Source organism: Saccostrea echinata, unplaced genomic scaffold (genome assembly GCF_033153115.1).
Source record: "Saccostrea echinata isolate AGI-Se365-2 ecotype Australia unplaced genomic scaffold, CSIRO_AGI_Sech_v1 ptg000056l, whole genome shotgun sequence".
Lineage (NCBI taxonomy): Eukaryota > Metazoa > Mollusca > Bivalvia > Ostreida > Ostreidae > Saccostrea > Saccostrea echinata.
The window spans coordinates 5,322,577-5,337,216 of NW_026889805.1; the positions used below are offsets into that span (position 1 = coordinate 5,322,577).

Genomic DNA, 14,640 nt, shown 5'->3' on the forward strand with positions numbered 1-14,640 from the left:
CTTTCAGATTATACCCATCTACAACTATGTCTTCGGAAGCGTTTATTCCTGACTACGAAGAGGAGATGGAGTGTGATCATTTAAACATCGTCAACCTAGCACAGAAAGTGCAAGATAGATACACGTCTATGCATAGTTCTGGATTTCGAGATTTTCTTTTGAGACCAGAACTCTTGCGAGCCATCAAAGACCGAGGTTATGAACACCCCTCTCAAGGTAAACCTCCAGAAAGGACTATAGTCATTCCATCCCTCTCAAGGTAAACCTCCAGGAAGGACTATACATGCGATGCTGTGAAGGAATGATGTATTGAGGTTCGAAAAAAACTAAGCATCGTTCACAAAGGAAAGACGTGTTCGAAACAGATTTTCTTGAGTGATGGTTCCTTTGGTTATACAGGAATAGAATGATTAAAATCATTACAAATAACAAGCCTTGAATGGTTAGTGAAATTTATACAGAATGGAGTGAGGGATTCAGTGACTGATTAACAGTACCGAGAAAAAGACTGTAAAATACAATTCAAGATTTGGAGCTGTCGAGCAAGTGCATTGTGTTTTTTTTTATGTATCTCGGATGCTTGAACTTTTTAATATTTTTCAGTGCAACATGAGTGTATACCACAGGCCATTCTATCAATGGACGTTCTGTGTCAGGCAAAGTCAGGAATGGGAAAAACAGCAGTTTTTGTGCTCTCTACGCTCCAACAAATCAAAGAGTCGTGCGACAAGGTCAGTTTAGATCTATAATCAGAATAGTGTCGTTTATTAATTTCAATATCATTTTTTAACTTCAAACTGAAAATTAATAAACGACACCAGGTTGACAAAATTAAGACTTTGTGTACTCTGTCATTGTACTGACGAAGGAATAACTTATCCCTCTTATTAAAATTCTAGGTTTTGGTACTAGCCATTGCACACACAAGGGAACTTGCCTACCAGATTGCCGATGAATACCAAGCCTTTTCAAAGTTTATGCCAGAGATAAAAGTTGCTGTTTTTTTCGGTGGTCTGTCCATTAAGAAAGACGAAGAGGTCCTTGCCAGAAACCAGCCGACCGTTGTGGTGGGAACCCCCGGTCGTCTGCTTGCTCTGGTGCAGAAACAGAAACTAAATCTTGACAGCCTCCGTTATTTCATTGTGGACGAGTGTGACCAAGTCTTAAAGGAAAATGGTAAACGATATTGAAGTGTGGGAATTTAGGATAGGATATTAATCTTTTATTATGGACAAACTTTTTTTGTGATACATAGTGTAGTTTTGGCAGAAACTGTGGATCTGTTGCAGGGATGAGGAAAGACGTACAGGCTATCTTCGTGAAATCACCTTGTGATAAACAAGTAATGATGTTCAGTGCTACACTCAACAAAGACCTCAGAACTGTGTGCAGGCGATTTATGAATGATGTAATTATTTTCTCCCAATGCATTTCTGTTCTTTGTAATAATATATTTTTTGTTTGTGCTCATCTTTAATCATAGTTGTATAGACTATATCAAATGTGAAAGTTAAGGGAAAATCCTTAACTCTTCTGATGAGCTTAATGATAAAGCCTGAATAAGGAGGGGATTTTCATGCAGATCGATAGACATATCTGTAGTTTACTTGCACAATCATCAATAGCTTCCCTCTGGAGAAGAATGAAACGTCGTAGATATTGGACTGCTGAAACTGGATAAGACTTTAACATTGGAAAAGCTGCTTTCTGGCAATACAATGGATTTCATTAAACTTACCAATTAACTTGTTCGGACTAAATTTTAATTTTTTAATTTGAATAATATATATGACTTCGGGGAATTAATGTGGAAGTCATTGATGACATTTTATTTGGAGATGACCCCCCCCCCCCCCTGAAATTTTCATCGAGAAATTGTTCCTGTTCGCCCTTTGATGACAGTCGGATGGAAAAGGTGCGACCAGGGACAGGTGATTGTTTATGTTCCTGCATTATTTTTAGCCTATTGAAGTAACCATTGACGACGAATCTAACCTCACACTCCATGGACTACAACAATATTATCTTACAATGGAAGAACATGAGAAGACAAGGAAACTTTGTGATCTGTTAGACCTGCTTGAATTCAACCAGGTATCTTTGATTGTTTATATGTCAGACACAGTTATCTTTGATTGTTTACATGTTAAACACAGAAGTACATCCAATCCTTGATTCTGTCCCCTTTCCTTCTAGGTAATCATATTTGTGAGTACTGTCAGTAGATGTCGAGCGTTAGCCGAGGTTCTACTGGCTCAGAATTTCCCTGTCCTGACAATCCACAGAGCTATGGAACAAACTGAAAGGTGACTTTTTACAAAACATGTTACACTATCAAGTATCACTTACAATAGTTTTTTTTAAGTTTTATTCTTTTTACAACAATATCAGAAATAAATTCAAATATAGTTTAAATACAGCGGTAGTGAAGTTAAGAATGAATGTTTTACAGACTGGCACGGTATCAACAGTTCAAAGATTTCCAGAAGAGAATACTGGTGGCTACAAACTTGTTTGGCCGTGGAATGGACATTGAACGAGTTAATATTGTCATCAATTACGACACACCCGAAGATTCGGACTCGTATCTCCACAGGGTAGATAATATATGTACGCTTGTTTTGAACTTTGTTCTTGTTAATTATACCCAGTGTTAGACTCGGTGTAATGTTTAAGATCTATTTACAGGTGGGTAGAGCCGGTCGATTTGGAACAAAAGGACTGGCCATCACATTTGTTTCTGCTCAGTCAGACGCTACAGTTATGAATTCGGTACAAAACCGGTTTTCTGTAGGAATAGAAAAGATGCCAGTGGAGACTGACATTTCTTCATACTGTAAGTTCTTTTACTTTCTCCTCTATAGATTGCATTTGTGAACATGTAAATTATTGGCTTTGCCTTGTTATGTGAAAATTGACAAAGTTTGCACATTCGCTTCATCCCCTGAGGTCTTGCTTTATTTTTTAGTGAACGAAACTGCATGAAATACGATGGAGTGTCGGTGAAAAGTTTCTCTAGTGTGTATTGAAGAAGACTGCAAAAGTTGTGAAAATACCAAATGTGACACAAAACATTGTAAATACAATATATGTATATGATATATTAAAACGTGTTCTTGTAAACAGATTATTGTTAATTGAGGTATACTATTAATGTAGTAATCAATGCTATTTGTAGAATAATTGTACTTTCAGTGGATAGGAACAACATGATTTTTTGTAAATAAATCTATCACTACATCTTTGTGTCCACTTTATACTACTACAGGTAACTCTTGCTGGCTCGAACCTCGATCTCTCGGAGTTCTTTATCGCTCGAAGTGAGTCTCCGGTCCCTATTTTTTCCTGCTAGATGAAATCCCGCGCAAGTATGAGGCGTCGTTTTGGTATTTATTGCCATTTATTGATATCACCTATTCGGATAGGTGATATCACCTATACGAATAGGTGATATGACCTATTCGAATAGGTGATATCACTTATGCGAATAAGTGATATCACCTATTGGAAATGCTGAATAGGTGATATCACCTATTCGAATAAATGATATCACCTTTTCGAATAAGTGATATCACCTATTCAATTTGAATAGGTGATATCACCAATTCGAATAGGTGATATCACCTATTTGTATTTCTTACAAGAATAAATAATGAATGCTCCCTTCCTCAAGATTTCCATTGGAACCAAGCAAATTCGGGCTAGCCCATTTTCCCCTGTAATTGAGACATTTTAAATACCTTATGTTATCAACCCCTGTAAAGCTAGATAAATTTTATATATTATACCACGCTGGGGTACAACAGAGTGGCATACCTTTCTCTTTTTATTAGGTCATCTGAGTCACTCAGGTGACCTATTGCTATCCGTTTTTGTCCGTCGGCGTGCGTCGTGCGTAAACATTTGAACATTTTTAGCTTCTTCTCTGAAACCGCTTAACCAATTTCAACCAAATTTGGTATATAGCATGTATGGGAGAAGAGGAACAAAAATTGTGAATTTCCCCTGGGGCCTGAGGGGTGGGGCTAAAACCACCAAAATTAATGCAATCTTTAAAAATCTTCTTCTTTACTCCTGGACACCAAGCAGTCAAACTGTTGGCATGATTGTAATAAGCATTGAGTCTTCTACCAAAATTGTGAAATTCATGACCCCAGGGTCAGGGGTTCTGGTGCTAGGGTGGGGCTATATAGATCATATAGTGAAAGTGCATTATTTCTTTGAAAGTCTTCTTCTCTGCTCCTGGGTATTAAGTAAACTAACTAAGTACATAGTTATGATAAGCAAGAGTGCCTCTTTCAAAATTGTGAATTTCATGGCCCCAGGGTCAGGGGTTCTAGTGTTAGGGCGGGGCTCTATTGATTATATAGTGAAAATGCATCAATTCTTTGAAAATCTTTTTCTTTGCTCCTGGGTATTAAATAAAGTAACTAAGTACATAGTTATGATGAGTAAGAGTGCCTCTTCCAAAATTGTGAATTTCATGGCCCCTGGGTCAGGGGTTCTGGTGTCAGGGCGGGGCTCTATTGATTATATAGTGAAAATGCATTTATTCTTTGAAAATCTTCTTCTCTGCTCCTTGGTATTAAATAAAGTAACTAAGTACATAGTTATGATGAGCAAGAGTGCCTCTTCCAAAATTGTGAATTTCATGGTCCCAGGGTCAGGGGTTCTAGTGTTAGGGCGGGGCTCTATTGATTATATAGTGAAAAATGCATTAATTCATTGAAAATCTTCTTCTCTGCGCCTGGGTATTAAATAAAGAAACTAAGTACATAGTTATGATGAGCAGGAGTGCCTCTTCCAAAATTGTGAATTTCATGACCCCTGGGTCAGGGGTTCTAGTGTTAGGGCGGGGCTCTATTGATTATATAGTGTAAATGCATTAATTCTGTGAAAAATCTTCCAAAACCCAAGTACCTGTGTAAAAATTAGAATTTTAACGCCCTATGAATATGCCGAGTATTTGATACAAAAGACTATTGATTAAAGCACAAAATTTTACAGCTGTAATTGTAATTGAACAATACCTTATTCATTAATTTTCTCTTTTTACGGAAGCAACTTTATTACGAATTAGTACAAATTGTACTTTGGGTTCGTTGTCACGATGCTCTCGATGCTATATGATGTTCTAGAATCTCCCTTCAATATTCCGTCAATATTTAAGATCGGTGAATGACGAAAATAATTTGCACATTTCCCTTTTTAATCGGTTATCACAACTTATTTCTTTTATATCATTTAAATCAAGTATTTTTGATTGAATAATTCAGTAATGATGTTTCATGAAAAAATAAACGATTTCTTGTTTTCAGTTTCATTAAAAATTGCCAGTAACTTAGACCTGCCAATCGGAACCGCCACCGTACTCACGTTTTTGCTATTTCATGGCTGTTTATAGAAAATGAAAGTAGATTTTTAATTTAATGTACGATATTTACTATGCGAATGAAATCTAAATATAGTTTACGGACATCATCTTGTATCTAGTGCACCCCTACTAATGTGTTCGGAACATTTTATGTTTCGGTGTTCTGCAAATTATAAAATCCGAAGAGTTCGCAGTAGCTCTGGCGAGATCTAGCGAGACTACAACGAGATAAGGTAAATTATTCACGGAAATATGGCTAGGAAGTGACTAGCACGTGGATACATGGTAAACAGAAAAGTTATCTTGAGTTTCACTTTTCACCACTGAATAGTATCTGTAGAATTATACTTCAATCTCTCTTAAATTCATTCAAACATCAATAAGTATTCCTCATGACATTATTTTCTGCATTTATGTCTTATAATTTCTTTTGGACAAACATGCTTGCATGGGAACAGGGACAATATTTTATGGCGATAGAATAGCAAATTGGGTACCAATATAGCTTAATCTGAATGAGTTGAATTGCATTGTGGGTTACTACGGATACTACAGGAATGTTACGCTTGAAAAATAAAAACAAGGCGATCGGAAAGACAAATAGAACATTTTTTCCATGCATTTTCATGCTGTCTATATTTTTATTATATTATTTCCATGCTCACAATTACAGACAATTCATTAGTAATTAACATGTTAAATAAACAAGGAATTCTAGGTTTATCAAAGTCATACTGTAAGGCGATTTTCGTCTGCATTGCTTTGTTGTACTGTCGGTGAATACAATTGCCAGGTCACTGGTGAGTTCCCTGACCAAAAAGCACAGATGATCACGGATATTGTAATATGATAAAAAAAACTTTGTCCCTGACCAAAAAGCACAGATGATCACGGGCATCGTAATAAAAAAAAAAACTTTGTTGTCCATTTAACTGTAAGGAATGCTGCTCGTTTTCCTTAACCTTGAAGCATGCACTAGTGTTCTGAACGTGGTACAGGCTACATTTTTTATATGCATTTTCTAGTTAACAACGTAACAACAAATTACAAACTCCCGTGGCTTATCTTTCATAGTTTCTATACTCTTTATATTTTTCATATTAAGAATTTTTTAATTGGTCTTTTGCAATCCATTTAATATCGATCGTAGATTGAGTTGAACCACGTGTTCGAAGTAAAATGTATAACCTATAGGTGCCAAGTTAACGTTGCTATTCATTCAATGACTGGTCAGTTGTTGGTGGTAAGATCCTCTGTGCGTATTAATAACAAAAGCCATATAAGGTAAACAAAGGTTTGTCATATACATTTTTTTTTCTACAGCGTATCGGGCGATTTTGGAAAAAATTAACACACTAAGCTCCAATTTTCGCCGTAAATTATCACAAAAGCGAAGATTAATTAAGTAGATTGTAATTTTTTTTTTAAAATCCCACCCATTTCTGTTTAAAATCTTGAAAATCTTTCAGAAAGTTTTTAAAAGAAACAGATTATAGCATTTTCCTGTTTACTGTCAATTTTATTTATAAAACCGGTTCTACCCTATAATCTTTGAATGGGTCAACCTACACCACGTGTCTTGAATTTAAATCACAATAACATTAGTAGGGGTGTAGTGTAAGTAAGAACTCTGGTGCACCCGCTTCGGAGTTTATTTGCAAAATTTATTAATTTATAAGTATAGATATTATGAAGCAAGTTTACTCTTAATCTCTCGAACTCATAATTTTTCGAAAATCTTGATCCCTCGACGTCAAAATGCAGTCCCGATATATATGTACTAGTAATCTATTGGAATTCACCCTCGATACGTCTGGCTATGTGCAAGCGGTGACCGTGCACGAAAGCGTTACATAATTAACACCTTTAAACTGGACAGAGTTCGTGCCACAGGCACTTGTTTCATATATACGGGGCACCCTCTACTTATTTTTTACCACAAGGTACTTCACTCAATTTCAGGCACCTCCACTTCAAGCTCGTATTTTGTTAATATATCAATCATTAGCCTACTTTAAAATGACATCGTTCGCTTGAGAAACTCTTGTCAATTAAATCGTTTCAGACGTCTCTGGTCGAGCCTCTTTATTGTAAACCACTCATTTATTCCTTGAAAATTTAAAAATTTGACGAGACTTACCTTGGTTAAGTTGAAGTCAGATTGTAATTCTATGAGTCATTATAATTACTGTAGGGATTATGTGAGATAGTAGTACGCATGTGCAACCTCAGTCTTCAAACTTAATCATTTGGTCATAATGTAATCATTTTGTCAATGTACATAATTACCTAAATTATTATTACTTTTTGAATTATTGGTCTGATATGTATGAATATCTGAAAACCCTGTGCAGGGAGTGGTGGGAGGCACATAATCCCTACAGTAATTATAATGACTCATAGAATTACAATCTGACTTCAACTTAACCAAGGTAAGTCTCGTCAAATTTTTAAATTCTATTTCGTCATAATTACTTCCGGAATTATGTGAGACTTCAAAGCGCATTATGATCAAATGTTTCAAAACACAAGAAAAATACATGATCATAATACTATTCTACTTACTGAGAACTTGTCTCCCACTCTAATTTTTCTTGCAAAGCACACCTGAAGCAAAACTTTCTTTTTCAACAAAAATGTCTTTTTCATAGAATTTGGAGAATGTTGTAGCATTAGTCCATCCAGCCTTCCTTAAAATTTCATCTACTGGCACAGCTGCCGATTTTGCTTTTGACACTGAAGCAGATCTTACACTGTGCGATCCAAATACATCTGTATTAACCCCAGAAAGTTTCATCACCATTTTGATCCATCTGGACACTGTGTCTCTCGTAACTGCCTTATGAGGTTTAACATAACTTAATAAAAGTGATTGTTCTCCATTTCTAATAGGTGCTGTCTTTAACAAATATTCCTTCACCACAACGTATATACAAAGTCTCCTATCTGGAGGGTGTGCTTTCATATGTACAACAGGCATTTTATAACCCGGTCTACATTGCTTTAGCAGTCCGGAGTATTCAAATATGTATTCATTAAAGCACTTTTTCATATTATTTACAGAAATAAGATGAATTGACTGAGCTCGTGCAGCATTTGTCAAAGCAATTAACATTACCAGTTTCAATGTTAATTGTTTCAAACTTAAAGTCTTTACAGGAGACCATTTCTTCAACTGTCGTAGAACTAAAGATACATCCCATGTTCCATAATATTTGGGTTTAGTTGGTCTAATGTTATAAACACCTTTCATATATCTAATAACAAGAGCATGGGATCCAACACTGGTTCCATCTAATTTTATGCCCAACGCTGACAAAGCCCCCCGAGCGGTATTGAGTGAACTGTAACTCAATCCATTTTCAAAAAGTAAAGTGAAGAATTCCAAAATATTATTTATAGATGGTGAAACTGGATTAATTTTCCATTCAGAGCAGTAATGAAACCATCTTTTGATGAACGTTTGATATTGTTTTTTAGTACCGGTTCTCCATGATGCCATAATAATGGAGGTAGTTGTTTTTGAAAATCCAAAATTTCTGTAAGCTCGCCGGACACTTGGCATGCAATCAAGGTCATTTTTTTCCCCCAGAGGATGAGTCTCCTTTTTGTGAGGGTTTAGAAGTAGATCCTTCCTTCTCGGAAGTAATAATGGATTCTTGACTATACTTTTCATTAATCCTGTGAACCAAGTCTGAGTGGGCCATAATGGGGCAATGATAATCCCTCTTGCCCGGTCTTCCCGAATCTTCTTGATGCACAAGCCCATCAAACTAAAAGGTGGAAAAATATAAACATAATCAAAAGTTCTCCAATTCAATGGAAATGCATCAACATAACTACATTCTGGATCTTGTTTCCATGAGCAAAACACTTCAACTTGTGCATTGAGTCTTGATGCAAACAAATCTATATCTGGACAACCTAGCTTTGAACAAATTTGTAAGAATATATCATGGTCTAATTGCCATTCCACTTGATCATTGAATTCTCTGGATAATTTGTCTGCTTCTATGTTATTTTTCCCTGGAATATGAGAACACTTCAACCAAATGTTTCTCTTAGTACACCATTCCCATATTTCCACTGCAAGTTTATTGCAAATTTGAGATTTTATGCCACCCATATTATTAATATAACTAATGGCAGTAGTATTATCTGATAATATTCTTACATATTTGTTTTTCACAATATTCACAAATGATCTCAAAGCAAAGTAAATTGCAAGCATTTCTAAGTAATTTATGTGATTCATTTTTTCTTCTTCTTTCCATCTTCCACCAGTTCTGATATTATCTTGTGTGCATATTGCTCCCCAACCTAACAAAGATGCATCAGTTTGAATAGTAATCTCTGGGTTACCTCTAGAGATAAGTCTTATCTGAGAATGAATATTGGAACACCACCAACTTAGTTCTTCTTTCATTTTTATAGTGATTGACATTAAGGAATCAAAATTCCCTTTAGCTTCTTTTAAATGCTTTATTTTCTCTGTTTCTAGCAATCTGTAATGTAATTTTCCTAATTCTGTAGCTGAGAAACTCGAAATAATCAGTCCAATGACTCGAGCTACAGTTCTTATTTTAGCGCGATCTTTATTCAATAAACACTTGCATTCTTCATAAATAATGTCTTTCTTCTCCTCAGTCAATTCAATAGTCATTCTTTCAGAATTTATTACATTTCCCAAAAATGTGATACACTTCTTGGGTTCAAATTGACTTTTCTTTCCATGAATCACAAAACCAAATTTTTCAAGATATTCTCTTGTGATGTTCACATTCATTCTACACTCATCAATAGTATCTCCAAACAGTAAAACATCATCAATGTAAGTCATGCTAAGATAACCTAATGTTCTAAGCTTTGCAAAGATTGGTTTGAGAACCTTTGTGAATATTCTAGGTGCTGATGACAAACCAAATGGTAAGCAGGTATATTGAAATATTTTCCCTTTCCATCTAAATCTCAAATATTTTTGATGCTCCATTGCTATTGGAATTGTATGATAGGCATGTCTTATGTCAATTGATGCCATAAAACAATTTTCCTTGACCAGATTTACTGCAGATTCAAAAGTATCCATCTTGAAATGATGGTATACTACATATTCATTTAGATTTTTTAAATTAAGAATAACTCTGTATTCCCCATTTTTCTTTGGTCTAACAAATATAGATGACAGAAATTGATCTGGTCCAGGAATTGCCTCAACAATAGCTCCCATTTTTAATAAACTCTCAATTTCTTGATCTATCACTTCAGATTCTACTGAATTAAATTTAGGTTCATACAAATTACATTTGCTACATCATCTACAAATTCTATTTTACAGTTTTCAACTATCTGTAATACATTTTTATCTGATGTAATTTTTTCCCATTCTTTGGAAAAATATTTCAATCTACCTGCATAAAATTCAACACTTTTCTCACTAACCTCATCATTTATTGAGTCTTGCTTTTCTGTTGAGTGTTGCTCTTCTTGGAGTTTTTTGGATAAAATTGTCCACTAACTTCACCACTGTTTCTGTTCGAATATCCGTAATTTGGATTATATGCAGAATTGCTATAATTTCCACGTCCTCTTGGTCTGCGACCTCTAAATCTTCCTCTCATTCGACCTCTGAATGATCCTCCTCTGTTATTGTACTGCAGCTTATGACCAATCTTACTGCAATCTTCAATTTCTTTTGCCGTTTTTGAAATTTCGTCACCAAATAACCATGACGTATAAGGTACAGTTTGTGCACACAAATGCAAGTATTCATATCTCAATTCAGGCTTGATAAGCTCTCGTCTTGTCATGTTCACTTGTCTATTTGCATGTCCAAAGAGTGCTAAACTATCATTGCATTCATCTATTATCTTTCCCAATTTCGTTTTATGTGAATCATCCAATTCATTCTCCAAGTCTGCTAATTTGTTTACAACTTTGGCCAAGATAATGGAACCTTTAACAACAGAGGTTTCGATGTTTTGCATTTTTCTATCAATAGTTTTTGCTTCTTGAGATATAATATCCCAAACAAGTTGGTTTGTCTTCACAACTTTTAGGCCTTCACAGTTTTCTGGTCTTGCATTGTTTTCATCTTTAATCAGATCTGAATATTGATCTTCATTCATTCCATTTCTAAACAAATCTGTTATGTTTGTAGCCAAAGTCTCATCTATTTTCACATCACACACTTCTCTGCTCTTAAATCTTTTGCTCATGTTCATAAAACGACTTGTATTTTCTTGAACAGCTTCTGTGTCCAACTGATCACTCTTCCTTTTCCCAGAAGTATTATCTGGATTTTCAACATTATCATCAGTACGCTGAATATTACTACAACTCTCGTCATATGCTTGATCATCATCGTAACATTCGTAATCATCACAGTCTTGAAATTCGTTTTCTATTCTATTGACTTTGTTATTCAACGTGCCAATAATTTCATCATGTTTTTTCTGGTTTTCAAGTATTGTAGTCAATATACCCATAATTTGACTATCGTTTTGTGTATTATCACTATCGGCTTTGTTATGGACATCGGCCACAACTTTCATAGATTTTTTCGTTCCGCTGGACCTTGTACTTGTAGCACTTACCGTAGTACCAACAGAACTTCCGTGTTTCTTAGTTTTTGTTCCCTGAACCTCAGTTTTATTCTTTTTGGTAACCTCGTTACCCTTGAATGTTTCGTCTGTTGTCTTTTCTGTATCTATTTCTTCCTCAAAGCTAGTAGTGCTACGTAATTGTTTCTTTTGAATCATTTGTTCCGCCATTTTTACTACTTTATCATAAAGAAGTCGTAACACCGCTTTATGGTAGTCGTAAAAACAAAACTCCTCGAGTTTTGTAAACTAATAAACGTGTCTAAAAATTACCAGTAACGATACCAAGTAATTACAAAATATGAGTTAACCACGTTAACCCAGACACGAACTGAAGTTGCTAAAGGAAAGACCACGTCCTTCCCTATTCATAACTCGTACCACACTGAGGTTGCACATGCGTACTACTATCTCACATAATTCCGGAAGTAATTATGACGAAATAGAATTACCTCGATGAAAAATAAGACTTTGAATAGGATACAAAAGCTTCCGGTTGGGGTTATAAATGAAGGATAAAATCAGAGACCTCGGAATGGAATACTCGGAAGTCTCTGGTTTTATCGTACATTTATAACCCCAACCGGAAGCTTTTGTATCCCATTCAAAGTCTTATTTTGTATCGAGGAATTTTCAAGGATGAATTAGTGTAAATTCAACTCATTTAAATGGTTTTATTTTTGAATAAACATAGAAATTTAAAAAGTAAACCTTGCAACTGTGTCCAGGCCCCTTTCAAATATTCACCAATGCAAGTTTGTTTGTTTGTTTGTATCTTGTTTAACGTCCCTCCCGAGAATTTTTCACTCATAGGGAGACGCCACCACTTGCCGGTGGAGAGCTGCAAATTTTGTCCTATACTCGGCACTTACGGCCATTGAGCAGTTAGGGATCTTTTTCGTGCCAGCACCTACTGCGACACGGGACCTCGGTTTATACGGTCTCATGCGAAGGACCGGTCTCCACGTCATGGGCAGAAAATAAACTCAGAAGCGACCTTTCCACACTCATTCGCAGTTACATAACATTTCATGCGATTTCAATTATTCAAGATTACGATACTTTGTGATCAAGCAGTCGCGGGTAGGAAAGAGCTATAAGCGGACTCCCGACTGTGGCTTGAGACGATGGCCCAGAATCCGTCCCAGGGGCCACAACTTCCACAATTCTGGAAGAGGCATCCTTGCTTATAACCATGCCCTTAGTTTGTCTGCCGAATACTCATTACAGAGGCCGAACGGATTTTCAAATAATACATTTTTATTTTTCACTTCTGTAGAGCCCTACCCTAACTCCAGAATCCCAGACCCTAGGGCCATAAAATTTCATAATTTTGGTAGAAGCACTGTTGCTCATTATAACCATGCACTTTCACTTTATGACATATAGAGCCTCGTCCTAACACCAGAACCCCAAATTAAAAAATTTTCAGTGACCCAATTCCTCATCACATCTAAGCACTGGTCTGCTATATATAAAGGACGAGATTTTTGTATAATTTGTGCATTTTCAGTACATGATCTATAGAGCCCCATCCTCACCTCGGGACCATGAATTTTCACAACTTTGGTAGAGAGCTCAACTGCTTATTACAATTATGCCAACAGCTCGATTCTTTTATGTCCAAAAGTAAATAAGATTTTCTGAAGATTGCATTAGTTTTGGATTTAGCCCAACCCTCAGGGGTACAGGGACCATGAACTCCACAGTTTTGTTCCCCTTCACCCATTGATGCTACATGTGAAAATTGGTTGAAATCGAATAGTTCCAGAGAAGCTAAAATGTGCAAATATTAACGCATGAAGGACGAAATCAGATAGCAATAGGTCACCTGAGTGACTCAGGTATGATCCAGATAGGGCAAAAAGGGAAGAGAAAACATGCTCAAGACAAGGAATTTACAGAGAAGTTTCTGACCTTGACTTGAAATTGGTTCAAGATCACTGCACACCCTTTACCCAAAATCACTCCATTGGTGAATTTGAGCCAGATTGGGCCAGGTTCTTCACTAGCCAAGGGTATCTGATCCACTATTCTCCTCAAAACATCTAGGGTTTGTGAGAGGAGTAGTGGATCCTAGGGTTTGTGGGGAGACTAGTGCATCAGATGGGCTAAAAGAAGAAAAATATGCTCCAAACAAGGTGGTGATTTTCACCTTTACCTTTGATCAAGAAATTTGGTTCAAGGTCACTGCACGTCTATCCATAGACACTCATTGGAGAAGTCTGAGCGAGTTTGTGTCAAGTACTTTCTTGACAATGAATATCTGACCACGGACAGTAACAGACTTATCACCATAGGGCAACCACAGTAGAACCCCGACCCCAAGTTCATAAAACCAAAAATACATTTCTTTCCAAACATCTTTTTACATCCTACTGATTACTGTAGATTCCTTATTTTTCGTAAAAAATCGCGAGAAAAAAATAATTTGTGAGTGGCTGATTGATCGAGATTTTACATTGATTTCAGCACGATAAAAATAAAAGCGGGTAACTTTATTTCGCGAGTGGTGCTTCTCGCGTAATTACATGATAATTAATTCCTCGCATATATTTAGGAATCTACAGTAATCTGTTCTCATAAAGAAGGCTTAAATCAGAAACACCTCAATAGCTGCTGAAATCAAAAATATTACTACATGTATCAATCAAAAAATATAATCCA

General features: G+C 36.0%; 2 protein-coding genes across 2 annotated transcripts; one reads left to right on the plus strand and one right to left on the minus strand.

Moving 5' to 3' along the window:
• Positions 1-26: 26 nt before the first annotated feature.
• Positions 27-3,240, plus strand: LOC133173543 (spliceosome RNA helicase DDX39B-like). The gene is made up of 9 exons (XM_061308527.1): positions 27-216; positions 604-731; positions 900-1,176; positions 1,290-1,408; positions 1,963-2,094; positions 2,197-2,306; positions 2,453-2,597; positions 2,689-2,836; positions 2,969-3,240. The coding sequence occupies exons 1-9, from the start codon at positions 27-29 to the stop codon at positions 2,983-2,985; spliced, it is 1,266 nt and encodes a 421-aa protein (XP_061164511.1). The 3' UTR covers positions 2,986-3,240.
• Positions 3,241-7,958: 4,718 nt separating this feature from the next.
• Positions 7,959-10,214, minus strand: LOC133173544 (uncharacterized). The gene has a single exon (XM_061308528.1). It carries the CDS (start codon positions 10,212-10,214, stop codon positions 7,959-7,961), a length of 2,256 nt encoding a protein of 751 aa, XP_061164512.1.
• Positions 10,215-14,640: the final 4,426 nt, after the last annotated feature.